Source organism: Manis javanica, chromosome 5, assembly GCF_040802235.1.
Source record: "Manis javanica isolate MJ-LG chromosome 5, MJ_LKY, whole genome shotgun sequence".
In the NCBI taxonomy this organism is placed as follows: domain Eukaryota; kingdom Metazoa; phylum Chordata; class Mammalia; order Pholidota; family Manidae; genus Manis; species Manis javanica.
The window spans coordinates 167,674,298-167,698,651 of NC_133160.1; the positions used below are offsets into that span (position 1 = coordinate 167,674,298).

The 24,354-nt window shown below is 55.2% G+C and overlaps 1 protein-coding gene across 1 annotated transcript in view; it reads left to right on the forward strand.

The window, feature by feature from the left end:
* Window positions 1-9,292: 9,292 nt before the first annotated feature.
* NSG1 (neuronal vesicle trafficking associated 1) overlaps window positions 9,293-24,354 on the forward strand; it is a 28,403-nt gene continuing 13,341 nt past the window's right edge. The window contains exons 1-3 of the mRNA XM_036991022.2: window positions 9,293-9,446; window positions 9,654-9,808; window positions 12,469-12,585. Of these exons, the coding sequence (XP_036846917.2) occupies window positions 9,680-9,808; window positions 12,469-12,585 (246 nt within the window). The 5' untranslated portion in view covers window positions 9,293-9,446; window positions 9,654-9,679. The remainder of the gene's footprint in view (window positions 9,447-9,653; window positions 9,809-12,468; window positions 12,586-24,354) is intronic.

A 24,354-nucleotide genomic window follows, 5' to 3' on the forward strand; every position in this document is an offset into this window, starting at 1 on the left:
CCTGCAGGATGAGGTGATGGATTGGATCAGGGTCTCAAACTCAAGTGCCTACAGGCACCTAACAGGTTAGATGGCAGGGCATGGGCAGGGTGGGCGTGATGTGCATGCAGCTGATCTTTGCCATTGGGAATGTCTTTGTTGCTAGCTCAATTTTCCAAAAGAAAGCAGGAAATCTAGAAGTTTTGTGAAATCTCCTAGTTTTTCAGTATCTTCAATAAAAGCCATTTTAAAATATGCAAATAAGCAAAACACATCTGGGGCTCCACCTGGCCTGCAGAATTCATTTGCAAACCTGGAAGCAATGATTCTGAAACTTTACTGTGCATAGGAATCACCTGGAGGGCTTGTTAGGCCAGAGTTTCTGATCCAGCAGGTCTGAGGTGGGGCCGGAAAACATGCATGTCTGACAAGTTCCCAGGTGAGGTGGGTGCTGCTGGTCCAGAGACCCCAGTTTGAGAGCCACATCCTTGGACTAGTGCACTCGCCATTCATCTCAGCTCTGAAATGCAACCTGAGGCGCGGGCACTCCACTCAAGGGGGAGAAACATCACGTCTTGCACACGGCTCTGGACGAGGCAGGAACAAGCTCCCACAACAAGGACCCAGCAAAGCCAGCACACCAAGCAGGTACCACATACCTTCATTCTACTGAGCCGTAATCATGGAAACTCATACTCTGAATTGCTTTGAAAACTCTAAGGGGCTGTTTTAAAAATGCACATGATGTCAAAATATCAACATAATAAGATAAAAGCATAAAAGCATTAGGGAAGCTATTTGGGCTGCAGAGTTTCTGTACTAGTTTCCTAGGGCTGTCATAACAAAGAGCCACAAACTGGGGTGGGCATGGGACTTAAAATAATAGGAACTTATTCTCTCCCAGTTCTGGAAGCTGGAAGTTCAATATCAAGGTGTCAGAGGGCCGTGCTCCCTCTGAAGGCCCCGGGGGCAAATGGGTACACGTCTCTCTCCTGGTTTTGGGCGGCTGGTGGCGATCCCCGCTGATGCTCGGCTTGCAGCAGCCCCACTCTGCTCTCTGCCTGTCATCACCCACCTTCTCCTCTCTGTGTCCGGGTCCTCTTCTGGTCCTATAAGGACACCAGTCACTGGATTTAGCACCACCCTAAACCCTAGGTGATTTCACTCCAAGGTCCTCAGCCGATTATATGTGCAAAGACCCTTTTCGAAATAATCTGAAGTTCCAGGTGGGCACAAACTTTTAGGGGACGCTGTGCAACCCACTACAGCCTCTGCGCTCTTTTGTTTTTATATCATTCTAATGAATTTGGCCGTTTGGACTCTGCTCATAGCCAGTTGGAAAGAGGTGATGGGGTGAGTGGTGAGGATGTCACTGGCAGCCTCCTGGCTGTTGGAGGTCACAGAGGCAGTTCCAAATGTAGAATAAGCACTAACCGACCCCAGGAGCCTGGAGACACTCAGCATAGGAGGACCCCCCACCCTTTGCCCTGGTCCAGCGCTGTGATGAGGCTGACCTGATTCTTCCAGAAGACGTAAGAGTGTTTACAACGTTCCCTGCTTTAGCAACATGCTTTGCATTAACTGCCGTCCAAAATGAGGAAATTAGACCGGGAGGTGAAATTTCACTCTTTGCGAAAATCTGCTAATGAGGAACTCGGTCCCATTCCCCAGCTGGACAGCAGAAACAGGGAAGCCTGCCCAACAGAGAAAAAAGTTATAAATTATGGATTAAAAAAAAACAAAGCCAGAAGCCCTTGGTCAGCTCAGAGCCTGGACTTGAGCTGAGACTTCCCGAGCCCCAGCCCAGTGGCGGCAATGGACACATCGGGACAGAAAAGCCCCATTAGGTCATCGCGGAGCCGCCTGCAATGCAGTCCAGTCCGGTGCTGTGTGATCGCCAGCACGCTCCGGGGAGCCTAGGAATTCTAGACCCTCCCCTGGGGACCTGGTTCCCCAGAGCATGGAATGAATTGCACTCATCCATCCGTGGGCTTTTAAAAAAATGCAGTAATTAATTCAAATGTACTGTGGTATTATTGTTGTTAGAATTTGGCCTTTCTGTGGTTCTTTACTTTGGCAAAGTGCTCTTATAATCATTTACCAGCTAAATAATTTAATACAAATTATTGCTTCGTGCTGGAAACCTGGTGCTTAGCAGGAGCTGGGCAACATTGGAATGCCCGTGGATGTGGCGGGGAGGAGCAGAATGAAATTGGGCGGCCGTGGTAATTTCTCCCCCAGGTTGTGTGCGATACCTTGCGTGACCTCAATGTGCCCTCAATAATTTTGGTTTTGGTTCATCCTGGGCCATTGTTGTCATGGTGACAGTGAACTGAATGAGAGGGTGGCTTTTAAACTGGAAGGGAATTAGGTTACTGTTCTAGCCCAACCGCTCACTTTATGGATGGGGAAACCGAGGCCAAGGAGAGTCAGGGCTTTGCCCAAGGCTGCCTTGCTAGTGCGACTTGCTTGCCAATGAGAAAGGCGGCCACATAAACGCAGGCCCGGGGCAGTGGTCTGGTGTTTCTCCTCCCGTTTGTGGGCCTAGTGCAACCTGGCGGTAAGCAGGGGACCTGGAGCAGAGCCGTGGTCAGGTCAGGGGGGAAGAGCAGGGCAGGGCAGGCTGCAGCGAGGGCCCGGCTGTGGGTCCGGCCGGGAGCCTGCGCGCTAAGTTCTCTGAGTGTCTGGGTTTCTCCCTTCTTCTGCCATCACATCTCTGCACATAGTCCTAACAACCAGGCATCAGCTAAGCCCCAGTGGCCTCGTCTGAAAAATGGAATAATAATAGAACCCATCCCAGAAGGTGGCCGAGGGGGGTGAGAGACAGTGCCGAGCAAGCACGGGTCAGCGGTCAGCCTGCGCTATGTGGCAGCCGTTACTCACACTGGCCTCCAGCCGATTACTGTGGCTCCTTGACCTGTGAAGGGGGTATGAGCATACCTGCCCCTTCCACTTGAGAATTTTTGTGAAGCTTCATAGAAAAAGGTAACGGCAGAGAAAGAATTTCACCATCAGCATTATCACTGAAATGTTCAGCCTGGATGAGGTCAGGGAGGCGACCTCATCAGTCCTTCCTGGAGCTCCAGGGACCCCGGCAGGAGCAAAAATGTCCTCCCTTCACACTGATCTGTCAAGATGCCAAGAGGTCACAGATGGCCGGCTGAAATGAGGTCACTCGAGGCGGCTCAATGGGGATTGTTCACTAAGGTGTGGCCAAGTGCGGGGCCCGGAGCCTGAGAGTACAGCAGGGCCCGGGACAGCTCCCGGGCCGGCAGGGGCACTAGGGGAGGTGGCTGGGTTCTGGGGGACCTCAGTCTGCCGAGGAGCCGTAGTGACCTTGTTCTGGGGGACAGGATGGCTGAGGGGGCCAGGGAGCAGCAAGCCATCGGCTGGAGGGTGTGGAGTGTGTTGAGCCATGGTCTATACAGACAGAGCTGGGCCCAGAGTGGGTGGGACGGTGGGAGTGGGCCTGGAGGTCAAGGGCCCATCCAGGGCAGTGAGGGTGCCTGGGAGGAGAAGTGGGCGGGGAGGGAGGTCAGCTTGGTCTGTGAGCTCCCTGGCCGTGGCCCCCTGGGGCAAGGGGACAGCCCGAAAGCCCCAGGGACAGGCTCCACTTCTCTGCCGGGTGGTGACAAATCCTCAGTGGCCTCAGTGTCCCTGATGATAAAATGGGGGTGTGGACCTAGAGGATTACTCTGGAACCCCCTGACCCTAGGGTAATTTGTCATTTGATCTGCACTTCCTCCCCAAGCAAGACTTTGTGGAGCTTTTTCTTCAGACTTCCATCCCCTACCCACCAAATTTAGAAAAACCAAGGGTGACGCGTGCTTGCGCCCCTCCTGGAGTCTCCCGCTGCCCCCGGCTCTGCAGGCGCGGTTAGTCCTGCTGGCTGCGCCCTCCCTGCTGCTTCTTGGGGCCACAGATAGCCTCTCAGGTTCCTTCAGACGAGACAGCAACGGTGCTCCTTGTCCTAAATATTTTCTTGTTCTAATGTCCTTATTTTAAGGTTGGACAGGTCTGAACAGTTGAAAACCGCCTGGGCGGTGAGAGAGGGAAACGGGCGGGCTGGCAGCACCTTGGATATGACGATCTGCCCGCAAAACCCACTTCTGCTGACCCCGCCCATCCTTCACCCCAAATTGCAATGGTCTGACCTCAAATCCAAAAGTAGGAGTCACCTGGGGAGCATTTTTAAAATCAGCTTTTCGTATACTCCAAATATTGGAGCTGAAACTCTTTGTGATCACTCCCGTGGATTTGTAGATGAGGAAACCGGGGTCTAGAGCGGGGCACTCAGCAGAGCCCTTGTGGCCATCTCTTTCTTGCTCATGACCCCCCAAGGTCAAGGGCCTCACAGCCAAAACAAGATTGATGTTAGAAACATGTTAGGAAAATTAGGAATTGTTGAGTGGTTCCTTAAGACTATATAGGCAGAAAAACAAAACCCCAAATCTCCCCAAATCCAAAACACACATACACATCTGTTTAAATACATAACAGGTCAGTAGATGACTTTGAGCCCAATAATAGTATTTACTCAGTTTCTACAAGTACAAAGAAACAAAAATATTGTTCATTTATTTCTTAACCATTTACTGAGTACTTATTACATGCCCCGTGGAGGGGAGTGCAAAGGTGATTAAAAAACTAAGGGCTACTAAAACTATTTGGTTTTGTCTACAAATACGTATTTTTAAATAAGACTCAGAATTTTCCAGAAATGCACGTTTTGCAGCAGGGTTAAATCTGGGAGGGAGAACATCGCAGCGATGTCTGGGCAACTGTGCCTTCAGCTTGGGTGGTCTTCCTACACTTGAACTTGGCTTTACAAACGTGACATTTAAATGTCTACATCTACTGTGAACGTTAATGAGCAGATGCCTATTCAAGTTCACGTACAGTTCCGCAGTACCTGCTGTATGCCAGGCCCTGTTCCAGGCATGGGGGATGTGAAAATGAAAGATGAAGTTGTTCGGCCAACACTTGCTCACCATCTAGGAAAAGGCGAAAATACCCCAAACCAGGGGCAGAGAAGCAAGAAGAAGGGCCAGGTAAGGCTTCAAAGCGGAGCTAACTTTGATCTGAGCTTTGAAGGATGAGTATGAATTTGCCAAATGGACAAGGGGACGAGGGACACATGCCACCCAGACGGAACAGCATTTGCCAAGGCCCGGAGGCAGGTGGTTTGGGAAGGCGGAGTTGGCACGGCTGGAATACGGAGTTCCAGGTGGGCAGGAGGACCTGCCCGGGGGGGCCGATTCATCCATCTGCAGAAGGATGCAGATGCCCAGGGCCTCTCCCTGGTCCGTATCAGGGTACCCACTGACTCCATGAATTAAGCAGGGCGGAGAAACTTACCAGAAAGGAGGATGCGTACAGAGTAGGTGACTCCACAGAAAGCACATTAAGGAGACATTAAATTTCTCTCACCCCACAAAAACAGGCAACTCTGTGAGGTGATGAATATGTTAACTAACCCCATTGTGGAAATCATTTTGCAATATATATGGAATTATTATGTTGTACGACCGTAGGCTTACTCTGTTATATGTCAGTTATATCTCAATAAAGTTGGGAAAAAAGTTTTAAAATAAGGTGTCTTGGTAATGCCAAAAATGAACAAAGAAGGTCGTTTGGTGGTGGCAGAGGCTGGAGAAGGAGAGAACAGGGAGTGAGGGTTAAGGGGGAGGGGTTTCTTTTGGGGGGGGGGGCGACCAATGTTCTGGCGTTAATGGTGGCTGCACAACCTTGCAGCTATACTAAAAACCCAAAGGAAGTATACACATTAAAATGGTGAAATTTGTCATATGTGAATTGTTTCTCAACTAAAAACAAGACACATGTATGAAGCATCTCTGGATGGACACAGCCATGCTGTGGGAAAACAAGGGCAGAGCCTTCACTGTTCCCCGCCCCTCTGCGAGCCGTGGGTGCCCATGGGCCACCGCCCCGTGCAGCCCTCATGTGGGCGGGGGACGGGCTGGTTATGGGGAAGCCTATCGCGACTCTGCCAGGCACCCTGTGGTCTCAGATGAGGCACTGATCTCTGAGCTAGAGAGAGGGTCTCATCAGGACCCTGAGGCAGAATCTCCTTAGTCCCCCAGAGCACTAACCCCACACGCAGGAGAGGTGCTGCCCCTTGGTCCTGGTTCTGGCATGAGCTACCCAGAACGGAGACCCCGGGAGCCCCAAGTCAGAGCTCAAAGCCACAGCGACAGCCAAAGCAGGCACTGCCTTTTCATATATTCTAGTTCTTTTGATTCCCCCAACACTACTATGATTTTCTCTCTCCATTTCATCGATAGGGAAACTGAGGTGGAGAAGTTAAGCAATGTACCCAAAGTCACCCAGCAAGGAAGTGGGACAGATTGTGTCACACTGCCTCCTGCCTGGCCTTCACCCAGTGGGACGAGGGGACAAAGGAAGTCACTCAGAGGCTTGGACTTGGAAGTGATGAGTGGGCCCTGATGGTGGGAGCAGCAGCTGGTGCCCTGCCCAGTGGAGGGGGCGGGTGTCACTGCAACTGTCCCAGTAGCAGTGGGTCTGTCCCCTGGGATCAGAAACCTGAATAACCCGAGGAGGACTCCTCAAAGTCTTTTGGAAAAACCTGTAAGGCCCAGGGGGTTATAGACGGCTGGTGCTAGAAGGGAAGAGGGCAGAGCAAGTCCTGGGGATTCCCTATGTGTACTGTGACCTACCTTGTATCTGTTGGTCCCACAACCGTTATCACAGCTTCGCTGTCCCCATTTCTGTGACTGTGGCCTCCTCAACTGAATGTCTTGCCAAGACCCTGCCCGCCAGAACCATATGCAATACCCCGAGTTCCCCAAATCACGGCACCCTTGTAGGCTTGGTGCCGGGAGTGGCCCCCCCCATTAGACGTACAAGCCCCAGGCCCTTCGAGCATCACTGTATGAGCAAAGACATAATTAAATTCAGGTTGGGGAGGACCTCATCCTGGACGATCTGAGTGGGCTTGAGTCCAGTGAGAAGTGCCCTCTTGAGAGACACACAGAAAAGAGGACAGGCAGTGTGGCCGCGGGGGCAGGGGCTGGAGGGATGCGGCCACAGTCGGGTCACACGGGAGGCCACCAGGGGCTGAATGGGCAAGGCCCAGCCTCTCCCCCACAGCCCCTGCTGGGAGTGGCCCGGACAGCACCATGATTTCCGACTTCTGGCCTCCAGATCTGGGGGACAACAATTCCTCTTTTCAGTCACCCCGTGTGTGGTACTTTGCTGTGGCGGCCACAGGGCACTGCTAGCTGCCGTGCATGCTCCATTCGGCACCCTGTAATGCTTCCTTGCTGCACTCGCTGTCAGGCCCGCCTGTCCCTCAGCCCTCCCTGGTGGGCTGCACTTCACTCACAGTCTCCTCTCCGGCCCCTTCGCTCTGGTGGCCCAGGGCTCGGCCCAGAGACTTGCATGGCCCTGCCCCATCCTGTAGTTCCTGGCGGGCGGCCACACAGCTCGCACTTTGGCATTGCATGCACCCCTCCCAGGGCCCAGCCCAACCAGGTACCCTCATGGAACCCCCGCAGAGGGACACTGCCTAGTCCTATGACCAACACCAGTTAAACCCAGGAAAGCACGAAAGGCAAGCCATTAGCTCCGGGACTGTCCACCATGTCTGTGCAACTGTGGGTGCTTCTTGTCTCTGACTTGTCAGCTGACAGCCCAGAGGGGGAGAGGGGTCCACACGAGGCTCAGGACAGGCGGCCCGAAGCTTCCTGAGTGGGATTCTGACCACAGTGTGTGGCCTGTGATGGCGTCTGTGAAACACTGATGCCTGAGATGGGGATGAAGCCACACCCTCCCAAAAGCTCTTGGGGAATCTCCTGTCCTGTGAGCTTCGTCCAGCCAGGAACTGACCCAGGCGGGCACCGGGTGGATGCTAACTGTTCTTCCTCATCTGCTGCAGGATGTGTCAGATCACCAGGGAGGAGGCTCCCAGGGTTCCACATAAGAAAGCTAAACCCCAGGCAGAGATGCCGTATCACCGTATCAGTCCTCGATCAAATGGCCTTTGCCCGAAGGATGCTGGTGGCCAGGCCTGAGGCCTGCGGCAGAAGCCAGCACCTAGGATACCTGCCCTCCCAGGCTGGCCAGGGCTAGTGTCGGCCAGGATCCTGGGCACTGCCAAGCTGCCCTGTGGCCAAAGGCTGACTTGGACCCTGCTGAAGACCTGGGGGGGATTAACAAGGAATCCAGTTACCTTGTCTGTAAGTAGGGGCTCTTCTGGGGATTTTGGGGTCAGGGCACACAGGCGCAGATTACTAAACAGGAGCAGGGCCCAGAGCACAGGCAGTGACTGTTTCTGCTCTCAGTGTATATTCCCTGGGGCTCTGGGGGTGGGGGAGGTTCTTGGGGTCGTCAGTTGGCTGCTGGAAGAGGCCTGGCCTTGAACCATCAGCCATGTTGTGGCAGAACCCAGGCAAAGGGTGTGAAAGTTAAGACTTGGGGGACACCCGCTCCAGGCCCCTAGCGGGCCAGATGGGCCCGGGGACGTACGGGCTCTCCAGCGGCAGCCCTCCTCTGGCTCCTGGTCTTGCCGCCCAATCCCTGCGATTTTCCACTGAGGAGTCCTGCAGCCAGGGTTGCCTCCAAGTCTGCAAAATGAGCCCCTGATGTGGACGGCCCTCTCAGCGGCAGGCAGGTCGGGCTCGACCTCCCCTCCTTCACCCCAGGCCGTGCCTCCTCTGCACCCCAGATGCTCCAGGCTGCAGCTGCAGTGAGGGGACCCCTGCTTTCCCTTCCATCAGACCAGAGAAACCTTTCCCTCTCCCTCCACTGCGGCTCGACCAGCTCTCTGCCCTGAATACCTTCGCTCTAGTCGCCCCGGGCGCCCCCCAGCCCGGGCACTGTCCCCCGCTCTGGAGAGCTCTGCCCCCAAGTCCTGCCGAAAATCTCCCGGCCCTCTTCCAGTCGCCCCCACCGCAACCCAGCCACGCACTAAGCTAACGCTCTGGTCCCGCCCCCGCCCTCTGCAGCCCCACCCCCAAACCCCTCACCATCCTTCAGGAACCCCAGGTGGGCGTGGATGCCGGCGGGGTGCCCCCGATTTCGGGGATCTCTCCCTTTCTACGATTCCCTCCTTTTCGCTCCCAACCGCCTCGCGCCCGGCCGCCGCCCCCGAGCGGCACAGCCCGCACCCCTCTTTCGGCGCCCCGCTCCCGCCGCCCCAGCCTCCCTCCGGGGCTCGCCCCCATCCCCCAGCTGGGGCGCGCGGGGCCCCGGGGCGCTCCTTTGTGCGGCCGGGCGCGCTGCGTCAAGGGGAGGCGCGGCCGCCACCCCCGGTGCGCTCAGCCGCGAGCGGCAGGAAGGGAGGCGGCGGCGGGAGGGGGAGCGGCCGGCGAGCCCAATCGCGGGCGCCCCCGCCCCGGCCCGCGCGCGGCGCCGCCTCCGCCATTGCTGCGAGCAGGAGCGCGCGCCGCGGAGGCTCGGAGCCCAGACCTGCCGGACGCGCGTGGGTGAGTGGCCGCCGGCCGGGCCCGTCCTCCGGGCAGCCGGGTCTGGGCGGCGCGCCGGCCGGGGAGGGAGGGTCGGGGGCGCGTCCGGACGCCCGGCGCGCGGGTGCGGCGGGATCGGCCGGTGAGTGCCCGGCCCCGGTGCCCCGTGGGCCCCGGCCGGCGGGTGGGTCCTGCTCGCGGTGACCCCCGCCCGGCCTCCCTCCGCAGGCGCCAGCCTCGGGTCTCCCGGCACGATGGTGAAGTTGGGGAACAATTTCGCGGAGAAGGGCACCAAGCAGCCGCTGCTGGAGGATGGCTTCGACACCATCCCCCTGATGACGCCCCTCGATGTCAATCAGCTGCAGTTCCCGCCCCCGGATAAGGTGAGCGGCCCCCGCACCCCGGCGTCGCCGCGTGCGCACCCCCAAATCTCGGGCGGCGGCCGCAACAAAGGAAACGCGCGGGTGCGCCGAGGACGCGAAGCGGGGCGGGCCGGGCGGCGGGGGGAAGCCCGCGGAGGATGGCGGGCCCCGGATCGGGGGACCTGGGGGCCCCCTGCCTGCTTTTCGGGGGAGCCTTGGCCGAGGGAGGCCCCTGGCCCCGCAACTGCCACCCGCAGCCTGCTCGCCCTTGCCTTGGGTGCCCGGGGCCCTGGGTCCGGTGAGCCGAGGGCGCGGCCGCCCCTCGTGCCCTCCCAGGTGGTGCAGATCGGCCGATTTGCCGCGCCGCGGCGTGCAGGCCCCTGTCCTCGGCCCGGGAGACCCTCCCTGGGTGCCGAATTCCCCGCCTGGCCCTCCCCGCCCTCCCCTCCCAGGCGGGCTGTGGATGCTGCAGGGCGCGCTCCTCCTGGAGCCTCCTTCCTCTCTTTGTTCCTTTTGTGAGCTCTCGGGTAGGTGCCCGCTGTTTGGTGCTCGCGTAACCGGCGGCAGCCATTCATCATCCTGTCCCCAAAGTAGTGGTTTTTTTTCCCCTTCAATGTAAAGAATCCGCTCTTGTCTTGAATACAGCTTCCAGTCAAGTAGTTTGTGCCCATTAAGGGTAATAGTTTCTGGAGTAAACACTTGGAAAGGTAAATACGCTGTTTAAGTCTAGACAATTGTGTTGTACAACTCAAACCTCAAATAATGAACACACATCCGTCTGAGTGCCTTGCTGCTGGTGCGAACCGCCCCGGCCACAGGTATGCCCGTTCTGTTCCCCCAAGCCCGCCTACAGTGTTGTCTCCTGTCCCTCAAGAGGAGGGTCTGACTCAGAGCTTTGTCTTGTATTCGGGCATGTTGGTGATTGCTGACCACTGGTCAGGGATGGGGATGGACGCATATTCCTGTGGTGGGTTCTTCCCTTCTGGAAGATTCCTTTTTTCCCACTAGACCTTTTGAGAAACTCAGCTCTCAGGGTGGTTTTGATCCCCCTAACTCTGTTGTCTGCGTTTTGGGTAGAGAGGTGGGAGGCAGGAGCCAGCCTGGCAGCAGGTGTTTCTGCTCAGGAAAAGAGGATCAGCGGGTCACACCTGTGCACCAGGGCCACCCGGAGCCACTCTGTAGCACTGATGGTCCAGGAGAGGCTTTGCTGGAGGGACAGCTGCCCCTTCTTCTTTCCCTTTCCCTTCTCCATGTCTGCGTGGCAGACTTGCCCAGTTAGCACGGCTGCCCTCACTGCCCCACCTTCCCCTCCCTCCTGTGCAGCCCGAGGGTGCCGGGCAGTCTGTGCCAGGGGTGTCGGAGGCAGCACGTCCATCAGGTGCTCCCCCCTCCGCTCAGCTTTAGCCTCTTTTGCTCTCAGCCTGTTCTACAACCACTCCACAACCATCTGGCACACAGTTAACTTGTACAGGGAGGAGGATTTCGGGGGGGTATGAAATTCTGGCCGCCATTCTGACCACCCAGGAGTAGCTGAAAGGTAATGAGTCTCCCAACCCTGGGCACATTCAAACAAAGGGAGGCAACAGTCAGGGAATCTCCAGAGACAGGAATTCTCGCGGGGCCCAGTGTCTGGGCCAGAAGATTTCTGAGGTCACAAGTGAGGAAACTGAGTCTCAGAGAGTTTCCAGTAGGTGCCTGAGGTCACCTGGCTGGCAGGCACAGTCCTCCAGAATGCAGACACCTCTGGCAGGCCTCTGCTCCGCCCTGCCTGGGCCTGGACAGCTCTCACACAGGCCCTTGCTTAGCCTGAACGTGTGGCTCACAGCTGGGGTTCTGGAAGGTGATGTCACCTGTCCCTGGGGACATGGCTTGTAGGGGCAGGTAATGCACTTGGGGTTGTAAATGGAATCTGTCCTGAGAGCATGTGCCGAGTGCCAAGGTTCTAGAGGTACAACAGTGACAGTGGTCACATAGCTGGTGGCAACATCGGGGCCAGTCTTACCTGACAGTCCTTGAATGCTGCTTATGCACCAGGGCAGAGGCACGATGGGTTTCCTGGTTGGGAAAACATTTCCCACTTCACAGGAGAGAGTGGAGGGGGCGAGGAGCATGGAGCCCCTGTGGGGGCTGTTGCAGGGAGGTGTGGGGGGTGGAGGGGTGGCGTGGAGACAGAAAGATGAAGATTGATTTCCTTGAAGGCTGGCTGCCTGTTCTTGCAACTCCTAGAGGGAAATGTGTGAGACGTGTGCACTCACATCTTGCCCTGTTTTACCCGTACAGCCTACCAAGACCAGCGAAAAGGGGGATGTGTCCTCCCCACCTCCTGGGCTGATGAAGCCTCTGGGCCATGGAGGGAGCACTCTGTTAGGAGTCAGGAGTCATGCTGACTGCTATTAGCTCTGACACCTATTAGCTACTTGGCCTTTGGTCAAAGAGCTTAACTTCTCTGCCCCTAAGTTACCCTATTTCCCTCATGGGGCTGCTATCACGATTATTGATGGGTAATTTCTCTGCAAGGCCTGGCACAGAGATTTCCAATAAGTGGTGGTGTTCTTTTTGAAAACCCTTCCTGGTGAAATGGTGACTTTGAACAGGCGAGTCCACACCCATCCTCTGGGCAGATGTGTCTGAAGGCACCCCATGGCACCACTGACCCTTTGCTTCTCTGCTTCTTGGTCAAGGTGGTCGTGAAAACGAAAACTGAGTATGAACCAGACCGCAAGAAAAGCAAAGCGCGTCCTCCCCAAATAGCCGAGTTCACCGTCAGCGTCACAGAGGGCGTCACTGGGAGGTTTAAGGTGAGTGGCCCTGGAGGGGGCTTACTGCTTTGCCCCCAGGAGGTGTCTGCCCAGCTGGCCTGTGGGGTGATGGGAACAGGAGACACTACTTATGCGGGCCGCCCCCAGCCATGCAAAGCCAACCTGTGGTTCTTAAAATTTCTTCTTTTTTCATCTTCTAAAATGATAGTGCATTTCTTAGTTTTAATAATGGGGAAAACCCACTCCTAAACTTTGAGACAAATATTATAAACATTCTCAGTTCTGGGCGGAAAGCAGACAGTAACAGGATAATTTGTCACCGTTATTACGTGCAGGACACAGTTCTGAGCCCTGGGCTAGGTCACCTCAGGACCCCCCACTGCCAGCCCTGTACTGTCAGGATAACTGTGTGCGCATGGGGAAGGTGAGGTAGAGAGCGTCACAGCCTTTCATGGCCAGGCCACCATCTAGAGGAGGCGCAGCCCCAGGGCCCTGGTGCACAGCCTCGGTCCTTCACTAGCCCTGAAGGGGTGGGAGGGGTGGGGCTGGGCCTGCCAGGGTGTTCTGCGCACAGCCTTGCTCTGGATGGCTCTCCTCGGGGGAGTCAGCGGCTGAAAGGGCCGTGCCTGGGGATGGCGCCCTCCCCACAGTCAGGGAGCCTCTAAGGGGGAGCCGGCTGCTTTGGTTGAGGACAAGTCAGGATACTGATCTTTTGGAAACCTGTTTCTTTGGGAGATGAGAGATGATGACACAGTCGCCCTCACCCAGATTTAAAGGAGTGACTTCAGAGACCAGTGGGTGACTTGGGCCCTCTGCCTGGCCTGGCTGGCCCTTTGGTCACCCCACATGGCTGTGTGAGCAGCTTGCTTGTGCCGGGGTGCAGATGCTCACACCACACACCCTGCAGCTCCCAGTGCACCTCTGCCTGCCATCTGCTCTGGCTCACCACGGCCCTTGGTTACAGATGGAGGGGGGCTGCAGTCTCTGTGTCTGTGGGGTGTTTACTCGGGTCAGCTCATCTCATCCTCGCAGCAACCGTCCCGAGGGGCAGGTGCTACCAGCATAACCCACTTGGCAGATGGGGACACTGAGGTGCAGGCAGCTCTGAGGTTCTGCTGTGCTGGAAGGAGGGTGTACAGGCTGAGAGGATCCTCTGGTGGCTCTGGCTTGGTCGTCCCTATGTGCCGTGAGGTTCACAGCTGGGACCAGGCCACACAGACCTGAGGTCAGCGGTTGTCTTCTGCTGTGGCCAGCTGCCCCGGCACGTGCCTCATCTGCTCCCACTTGCGTGACTCAGCCGGTTTGTGCCCCAGGATTGCCCCCTGGTTCAAGACGTGACCTCAATTTCAAGTTCACAGTATCCATCATTCCAACGTCTGGACACCATCTGGGTTTCTCATCCCTGATTTGACCTTAGCTTTTTCCCCCTCCTTGGCATTTGAGGTTCCCACAGAGCAGGGCACACTGGGGCACTTGACTGGCTACCCCTTCATCTGTTGAGTGTCCACTGTGTGCCACCTCCAGTGTCCGTCATTTGTGCTCTTCCTGCACACTCACCCAGTGCAGGTCCCCAGGCCCCTTGTTTAAGGTGTGAGTGATGCACATTGGCCGCCGGAGCTCTCGGCAGCCACAGCTGAGCCTCTGTGTGGTTACCTGGCTCCCGTTGCCCAGAACCTGAAGGCTCAGAAGAACTGTGCCCGTCCCAGCAGAGCAGGCCGTGCAGGCAGAACCCTGCCTCGTCTCTGCCCCCACCTCCTGGGGATGGCTAGTGGGTGATGTACGCAGTAGGTGCTCAGCAGATCGCGGGCTGCAATGAGCCCATTTCTTCAGGCTCACACATAAACAGGCTTGTCGCCTGTGGCTTCCTTCAGATTCACAACCACCCTGCTGGGGGCATCACCGCCCCTCTGACAGGCGGATGGGCCTGGTGGTCACCAGGAGGCTGGGGAGCTCTCATGTCTCCCTGCCGGAGCGGCCGGTGCCTTTCCACCACCCCTCCCTCTGGACACACCTCCCCAGGGCCCTGCTGACCCCATCACAGCCCCCCTCACCCCCACCCCGCCTGTCCTGCCTGCTCCTATGAGATGATAGCACCTCCCCTGGGAGGCCTCCGGGGATTGACTCCCTCCTGATGTGGCCACCGCCCTTTGTAAGGCGGCATGAGCGTCCCCAGCGGTCACGGAGTGCGCTCCTGCCCAGGCTCTCTGTAGGCTCATCACGCTCACTTAATCCTCTTGAAGCTTCTTGAAGTTGCACCATTATTATTCCATTTTAAAAGTGGGGAAACCAAGGCAGAGCGCTTTAAGTCGGGCAGTTCCTTGACTGGGACACCTGTGGTCACGTGGCTTCTCCTGGACAGGACACGTTTGCACAGGGAGCTCTCTGCCCCAGCGACCCATTGTACTATTGGGCTGACCTGCTTCTAAGAATCCTTTTTTCTGTTGATTCCAAACTCTTCTCTGAGGCTGCTGCCCTGTGGCCCTCAACCTGGCCCCTCTGAGCTGCACAGAACACGTTCACCCTCTTCCAAGCTGCCTTCAAATGTGTGGCAGACCCGCCCCGGAGTCCTGCCAGTGTGAGCGTTGTTTCTCCCACGTCTCTCCGTCACATCATGGTGCCAGGACCCCTCTCCTCAGCACCCTCTCTCGGGCTGCTCACTTCAAGCGTGAGGCCTGTGACCAGGTGTTCAGAGGGGTGGCCTGTTGAAGTAAGGGCACCCTGACCTGAGGAGGGAACCAGAGCATGGCAACCCGGGACAGCATCAGTCAGGACGCAGGTGAGCAGTGAGGGGCTCGTTGTATACTCAGAATACCCTGTTGTATACTGAGTTGGCCACTCTCTACAGGTGGGCAGTGCAGATAGCCTACGAGCCACTCTGCCAGTCAGGACGGGCGCTCCCGAGTGCCGTCTCTACTCCTGAGCTGGGTACGTGCACATGAACAGTTTGATGGGCCGGGGATGACTCACCATGCTGCCGACCAGTGAGTGATTCCAGGGTCTGCCTGTGGGACCCTTGCTTCTTAAGCAAGTTCAGTGGCAGCTCCTGGTGGAGCCCCCTGTAGGCCGTGAGTGGGTGTAAGCCCTTCCCAGGTGTCACTCATCCATTCTCACCTGACAGGCAGGTGACCCACCCAAGGTCACATGGCAACTGGCCGAGCAGGATCTGAAGCCGGCAGCCTGGCCAGCTTGATCCATGGCTGGATGCTGAGCGGCTGAATGGCCTGCATATGTGGGTCCCTCTTGCTCTTCTCACAGGGAAGGAGATCTACCCAGTCCCCTGCCCACCTGCTGTGGGGTCTGCCTGAGCAGCGTTCCTTCAAGCGGGTGTGGGGCCACCTGACATTGGGTTTTCACGGGGGGCCCCGTGGCGCTGGGAATGTGCATAGTAACAAGCCCCCCGGATGACCCTGTTGTACACTGAGTTGGCCACTCTCTGCAGATGGGCTGTGTTCTAGCACACGGGCAGGGCAGGCTCAGGAGGGCTGGTGCCTTTTGGAAACGCTAAGGGCGCTCACCCTTCTGGAGTGTTCTCCTGGCCTTTTACTGCCCAGTTACCTTCCTGGCATCTCTGAATGCACGTACACAATGCGGCTGTTGTGTGGTTGAGGGTTGTGGGGAGAAGCTTGTACTTGAGGTGCATCTGACAGCAGGATGGGGAGGAGGATGTGCCCCCCACTGCAGCCCATTTGGGGGTCACCATAGCTTTGGTTTGCACAGAGCCCCTCCCCCTCCTGCCGGTGACCACACGGCTTCTGCACGGCCCCAGCCCAGGGTCTCCTCAGTTCATTCGTCTCCATGCGCAGATCGCAGGGAAGAAATTGGGCCTTTCAGCTGTTGAAGCAGCAGGTAAATAATGTGTCCCCTTTGCCTCTAATCTGTGTAGTTCAGGAGCAAGGAGCTGGCTGCTTGGCGCCTCATCTTTATATACGTTTGGATGGCATTCTTGAGACGAGATGTCTTTTTGGATGTTGCTTTATGACTATCGCTCAGGGATGAATCTCTTGGCTGCGAGGTTGCTAGGCTGGTTGCTAGGTAACTGCTGGCCGGGGAGCGGGTTTTGCCAGGCTCGCCTCACCGGGACCGCTGGGTGACTCACCCAGCGGAGGCCCCAAGTCTGCGCCTCTGAGCTCAGTGTCAGTGAGGAAAGCGGGCGTTTCGGTAATTGGAGGTGTATTTATGCCGAGAATAAACACAGGCTGAGATGTTTCTCAAATGAACTAAACCTAAATAAGATGTTAATTGCGTGTTCCTGTCCCCTGCAGAGCCGCGAGGCGGGGCGGCTGGGCCCCCCATCCTGGGAGGGAGGCTGAAGGCTCCTCAGGCCTCTCCCGAGCCCTTTATGCTTTGTGGCCCTGGTGCAGGAGACCTGACCCTCCTGCGCCCCCCACTGCCTCCTACACACCCCACTGCCTCCGGGGCTTCATGAGATGCCAAGGTTAGCCGTGCACATGAACCTCTTGCTCGGTCGGCCCGGAGCCGGGAGAGTGTCCTGGAAAGAGAGACCAAGTTTGTCTGAATGGTGCCCGCTGTTGGCTGCCGCTGCCACCGTGGGGGCGTCCCTTTGCAACCTGTCACACGTGCTTCTGAGGGTGGTTTGTCTCTTTTCCTCACATCCTTGATGACCTTGAGCTTCCTGTGCACCCGTTTTCTACACTCTCCAGTGATGCTCTGGTGTGTTTCAAGGTGCATTTGTTAAATATTTATGAATACCACCATCATGTCCTCGGCCTTCACGCACTGGCACCAGATCCTAGGAACACATGGGCGCCCCCACAACGTGCAGCTAAGCCCCTTGCAGGATTTGGCTGCCCCGCGGAGCCCTGAGTTCTCTGGCCCAGCTGCAGAGTTGGGGCTTCAGAGCCAGAACTGGGCGAGAAGTGGGGTGAGCCACCCAGGGCAGAGTCTGTGTTCACTTTTGCGTGGTGTGGGTTACCTAAAACATTAGGTTTGTTTATGCTGGAGGATGTCAGGATTCATCCTGTTTTTCCAAGGTGATTTTTTTTTGTCTGCATTACTCAGCAGAAAAGTACATCTCCTTTCCCCTCCCCCTGAGGGCGCGGGGGCAGTGTGGAGCGCAGCAGCTCAGCAGCCGTGGACCCAGCGCCTGCTTGGGATCGAAGCTCCTTGGGCATTCTTTCTTTTTGCCTCAGGAATGGTCTTGAAGGTCAATCTTGCTGTCCTCATTTTGCAGGTGGGGAATTAAGAGGAGGTTAAGTAAGAGTCTCAAGGTCAGCTAGCCAACGAGGGGTGGAAGTAGGATTTGGACCCACATCCATCTGACACCCAAAAGCCCACCAAGCACTGTCTTGCCCACTATTGCTGCGTGGAATCTGTGGGGTGATGCCCCCCTGCCGCAGACATCCCCAGTGCAGCCCGGCTGGGCAGTGCCCCCTGGGAGGCCCCCAGCAGGAGAGGAGGCCCCAGGTCGGAAAGAGCAGGTGGGACACAGCAGATTCAAATGCCGCTCCAGCCTGTCTGTTAAAGGGGGTGATTACCACTTCCCACCTCCTGATGGACATTAGAGAACTGGTACCCTGACCAGGCCTTGTAAATTGAGTGGCCTTACAATTGTGGCCCAGACTGGAACATTCCTGAGAGTGATGGGGGCACTGCCCTTGGGGTGCTGGGGCAGTTACCATCAGCCAGGACCGTCCTGAGCATCTAGGACATATGACCCCCTCCTTATGAACTCCAGACCAAGTTCGTCCCCAGGCCCATATCCTATTTGCTACCCATTCCCGCATGTTCTTTCCAGAAAACCCCCCTTGCTCCCACTTGCCTCTGGGGCTCACTATCTGGCCAGGAGCCCTGCCCAGCCTGTGCTGCCCTACCGCCCATCTCCCTCCTCTGGCTCATTTTTTTTTTATTGTAGTAAAGTACACAGGACACAAAACTTACCATTTTTAAGTGTTCGATTCAGTGACATTTAGTCCATTTGCAGTGTTGTCCCGCCATCACCATGCTGTGGCCCAGAGCACGTTCATTATCCCAGGAAAGGGCCCCTCCCCACCAGCAGTCACTCCCTGCCTCCCCTTCTCCCAACCCTCACAAGCACTTTTCTCCTTTCTGTCTGTGGATTTCCCTATCCTGGACATTCATGTACATGGAATCATACAACATGTGGTCCTTTGCAATTGCTTCTTTCACACAGGAAATGTTTTCAATGTTCGTCCAGGTCGTGTGTATCAATACATCATTCCTTTTTATGACAGAGTAATATTCCATCGTGTGGATAGACTGCCTTTTGTTTACCTAGTCATCCATTGATGGACATTTGGGTGCTTTCCACCTCTTGGCTAGTGTGAACATGAATGTGCACATTGTTTGAACACTAGTTTTCAGTTCTTCTGGGTATGTGTACCCAGGAGTGGAACTGCTGGTTCATGTGGTAATTTAATGATTAATGTGTTGAAGAACTGCTATTATCTGCAGCAGCTACAGCATTTTACATTCCCACCAGCAAGGTACAAGGCTTCCAGTTTTTCCACATTTTTGTCAACACTTGTTACTATCTGTTTTTCCATTATAGTGATCCTAGGGGCGTGAAGTGGTATCCTGTGGTGGTTTTGGTTTGCACTTCCCTTACAGCTAATGATGTTGAGCATATTTTCCTGTGCTTATTGGCCATTTGTGTATCTTCTTTGGAAAGATATCTGTTCAAGTCCTTGCCCACTTTTAATTGTGTTGTTACCTTTCTGTTGTTGAGGTGTAAGAGTTCTGCATATATTCTGGATGCTACATTCTTATTAGATATGTCATTTGCAGATATTTTCAATCATTCTGGGCATTCTCAGTTTCTTGTTAGTGTGCTCTGATGCATAACATTTAAAAATTTTGGTGAAGTACAATTTATTTTTTCTTGCTTGTGCTTTTGGTTCATATCTAAGATACCATTGCCAAATCCAAGATCATAAAAATTTACCTCTGTTTTCTTCTAAGAGTTTTGTAGCTTTAGCTTTTATATTTAGGTCTTGATTCCATTTTGAATTATTTTTTGTATATGGTGTGAAGTAAGGGTCCAACTTAATTTTTTTGTATGCAGATAACAGGTTTTCTGAACACCTTTTGTTGCAGAGACTGTTCTTGCCCAGTGAATGGTCTTGGCTCCCTTATCAAGAATCAATCATGGACGTAAAGTTTTATTTCTGGACTCTTTCTTCTATTCCTTTGATACATATGGCTATTTGTATGCCAGCGCCATACTGTTTTGATTACTGTAGCTTTGTAGTAAGTTTTGAAATTGGGAGGGGTAAGTCTTTCAACTTACTCTTTATTTCAGGATTGCTTGGATATTTGGAATCCACTGCAATTTTCTTTTCTGTAAAAAAGGCTGCTGGGATTTTGATAGGGATTGTGCTGAATGTGTAAATCAGTTTCGGAAGTATTCTCACCTTAGCAGTATTGAGTCTTCCAATACATGAGCCTTAGGATGCCTTCCCATTTATTTGGGTTTTCTCCGATTTCAGCAGTGTTTGTAGTTTGCAGTGTACATGGTCTTTCTCTTTTTACTGTAGCTAGTAAATCAGTCATGTTAGTAGTACTGGTGACTGTCACGAGTACAAATCGTTACAGGTGTTTTTCGTCTCACACTGCAGTTCTTGCCAAGATCTTGGGAAGTGTTTACTCTCATCATTCCTTTGAAATCACAGTATTTGTAAGGTCTTGTTGCTTGGTGCATTAATAAAGAAGCACACATATAGTATATCATAAATTTATATTTTTACAATATTTTGATAATAGTTTGTCACAGGTTTTCTGTGCAACCCTATGTGTAGTATTTTATGCATTTTGAAAGTTCAAGACCCCCACTGCTCGTAACCTATTGCCCACAGCAGTGGGGTCAGGGCCACCGTGGGGCACAGAGCTGGAGGACACATGCCATTGAGTACAAATCCCTTATAGTAGCTGTGTCTCATCCCACTGTCCCTGCTTTAGAGCTTTAATGACAGCTGTGCAAAAGCAGTGTGAATTTAGGACCATGTGGAATCTGCTCTAACACATACACACACATACGTGTAAACAGGTAGCAAATATCTACTCACAGGCCAGGCAGCTACACTGAGAAATTTGGATCTGTCAAAAAAAAGGACAGCTGCCTCCTGGAACCCTTCATTGCTCAGAACCTGTCTGGGTCTCCCTTCTTGGGGACCTAAGTCACCTCTCCTGCAGGACACATGGTGCCCTAGGCATGCCGGCTGAACACACCGCCTTCCTGGATGGCTCAGGGCTCTGGCGCACCTTCTTCCTCTGAGAACACCCCATTTGCACTTCCTGGATGAGTCCCCCCTCCTTCAGGCCTGGATACCCACTCCTGGAAGTCTTCCTGGGCACAGTGGGGGCTCTGCCTGTGTGCCCACCTTTCCTGTGCCAGTTCTCACCCTAAGTTGTGATGAGTTAACATTACACAGCAGAGCCCAGGGCTGACACCGGGAGCCAGGACACGCCAAGGCCGCTGGCAGACATCCTGAGAGCATCCACTTGCCCTGGGGCACCGTAGGCGGAAGAGGGCAGGGCCTTGGGGCCCGAGGCACTTCTGCCTTTGTGGGCCCCTCCTCCTTTAAAAAAAATAAAGTCATCATAAGACCGTCTTAGTTTGAAGTTGAACATAATCCAGGATAGGTTCATTAGGATATATTCATTACTATATGTATATTTTAAAATTTCTGGTCTTTCAATAAATTACAAACCATTTTCATGGGTCACTAAAAGCATCCTGGGCCCCAGCATTAGGCCTTGTGTGTCTAATAGAGACACTGGCCCTGAAAGAAAGGTCCTGCTTCCAAGGAAACCCTCAGGGGCTCCCCGGCTCCGGCAGCAGCCCTAGCCCAGTGGGGACAGGAGTGGGCCAGGCATTGTCGCTCAGCCAGGGGCTGCAGCGGACACAGCTGGCCTGGGGCCACATCCTGTGTGTGTGTGATCATTTGTTTCATCAAACCCAGACAGATGAGCCTCGCAAGCTGTTTATGTGGTCTTTGACGTGGATGCCCTGGGGTGGCCCTGTGAGTCTCCTGAGCCTTGGCAGGTGCCTCCTCTCTTCCAGATGCCCCCGGGGGCTCGCTCCCTGGGGAGGTGGCTGGGGAAGGTGCTTACGTTCAGGGGCTGCATAACCAGGTGCCACCAGCTGGGTGCCTTTAGCCATGCATGTTGGTCCCCTCCGTTCTGGAGACAGGAGTCCTAATCGGCTCCTCGGGCCCCCGGCCAGGACCCCTCAGGGGCTCTCGGGGAGGGTCTGTCTCCTCGCCTTCTCCACTTGCCAGAGTCCAGGTCCTCAGCATGCCTCGGCTCGCGCCCCATCCTCTACCTGCAGAGCCTGCAGCCTGTGCCACCTGCTCCTCCGCCTGGTCCGCCTCTGCCTCGTGCCCCTGAGGGTTCCTGTGATTGCACAGAGCCCCTGGGGATGATCCAGATTACACCAGTGACCTGATTACATCACAGAGTCCCCTCTCCCATATAAAGTGACATATACAACTTCCAGGATGAGGACTTGGACATCTTCAGGGGATGTTATTCAGGCAGCCCAGCTGGCTAGCCCTGGGCGAGTCATCCACACGTCAGGGCTGCAGTTTTCCCATTTGTAAGATGCAGGCAGTAATACTGCCTCGCAGGCGCTGTGCTGGAGTGCACTTCACTCAGACTGCCTACCGTGGGCACAGCGTGCAGATGGCTCTGTTTGACAGTGGCATTTTGGTGTGATTGCTCCAGTGCGGGGCGGGAGCTTGGTCGCCCCGAGGCTGCAGGAATTCCGCCCAGAAGTGGGACCCCCTGCTCATCCCTGGGGTTCTCAGCATGAGCTGTGCACAGGGACTGTCTGGGGAATTCGCCCCCAGCACTGGACTGCACTGCTCTGGGTGGGGTCCAGGTCCTGGGTTCCTTAGAGGCTCCTGTGATTCTGACACAGCCACGTTGAGCCCCTTCCTCTGGGTCACTGCGTCACTGTGAATAGCTGCTGCTGCTCTTGTGTGGACCCCTGGACTCTTAGAACCCCCTGGGTGACCTGCTGGCCCCACTGGAAGGTGCTGTCTCTTCAGTGACTGCCTCTGTCACCCAAAAAGGAGGGTGCTGCATTTGATGGTCTCTGAGCATCTTCCTTGCTCTGGTGCCAAAATATCGTTCCCCACTGGGGGCCCGGCCTGTGCCTCCTGGATATCCCCCTCCACTCAGGTGCTGGGCAGGTGCCCCCCTTTCACAGCTGACAGGGAGCCAAGGGCAGAGGGCAGATGTCCTTTTCAGAGTCAGGACCGGAGCATGCCGGGTTCTTAACACGCTGGGCCATGAATGGCTAGTTGGTCTTTTGACTGGAGTACGTCAGGCGAAAGAGGTTCCCTGGTGGTCCGAAGCTCTCCCAGATGCTAATGGTCAGGGCATGTCCACGTGGAGCAAGCCTAAAGGATACCCCCAGGGCCTGGAGGGAATGCCTTAGTCATTTCACACTTTGTTCGGAATAATCCGAGTTGTCTCACAGAGGGGGAGGTGAGCAAGTTCATGAAACTCCAGATGGACACTTGCATTCCACTTGACTTAGGAAACAGCAGATGCTGGGTTATGAGCTGTACACCTGTGCCCTTGGTGTCCAGAGAGGCTGGGATGTTCCAGAGCATTCCAGGGGACGGCTTGGCCAGGCTTTGCAGGGTGAGGAGAGGGAAGACAGCACAGTGGGTTGGGGGCAGGGATGACAGCGGAAAGCCCCTTCGGGGCATGACCGTATACTAAGCCCCCTAAGAGAGCTCTGGTTTAGGGGTGGTATTCGTTTGCTAGGGCCACACTAACAAAGTGTACTGGCTGGCTGGCTTCAGCAGCAGAAATTTATTTCCTCACAGTTCTGGAGGCTGGAAGTCCAAGATCAAGGTGTCAGCAGGGCCAGGCTCCCTCCGAACCCTGCAAGGGAGAATCCTTCCCTGCCTCTGCCTAGTTTCTGGGGGGTTTCTGGCAATCTTTGACATTCCTAATGCTGCATTTCAATCCTCCATTTTCCCATGGTGTTCTCTTTGTGTCTCCATCCAAATTTCCCCTTTCTATAATGACACAGTCATACTGGATTAGGGTCACCCTAATGACCTCAGTTTAATCACATCTACAGAGACCCTATTTCCGAATAAGGTCACACTCACAGATTCCAGGGGTTAGGACTTCCATAATTTGGGCGGGGGGCGGGTGTGCAGGGAGTGGCGTTGGGGGAGACACACAATTCAACCCATAGCAGGGGCCCGGCACATAGGGCTGACCAAATGCTCAAACCCTAGATTTCTGGCATCCTGGTAAACATGTAGGGTTATGAGGCACGGTTCCCCCTTCAGAGATGAGATATGCAGGTGACATGTTCAGTCATATAGTTGGCAGGTGGCAGGGCTGGGATCCAGTTCTGAGTCAGTGGGGATCTTTCTGGAAAGGCCCTCCGCTCTCCCCTCAGGCCATGATAAAACCTCAGTGCCACATAGTGAGTTGCGAACCCACATTTCCTCTGACGTGGGGCACTTCCCAGGTCTGAGCAGACGCCGGGGCCCAGGAGCGCCTGAGGTCTGCAAGGCCATAGCCACGGGAAACGCTCTGCCAGCCGCCGCCTGCTGACTCTGTGGGTTGATTCCTTTGCCTTTCTCCCGGGACTATTCTAGAACTGTCGCGTTCTCATTTCTCGGTTCGGTGAGCTCCTTGCCCATTAGGCCTGGGAGTCCTGGATGAAAGGCCCAGGCCAGGTTCCAGGAGGAGAGCCCCAGGAAGTGGTTCCCCACAGCACCGTGGAGAGAGCTGGCAGTTATTTTTAAACCTAAACAGATGGGGTGCCGTGAACCAAACCCTGATGTGGCTTCCAGT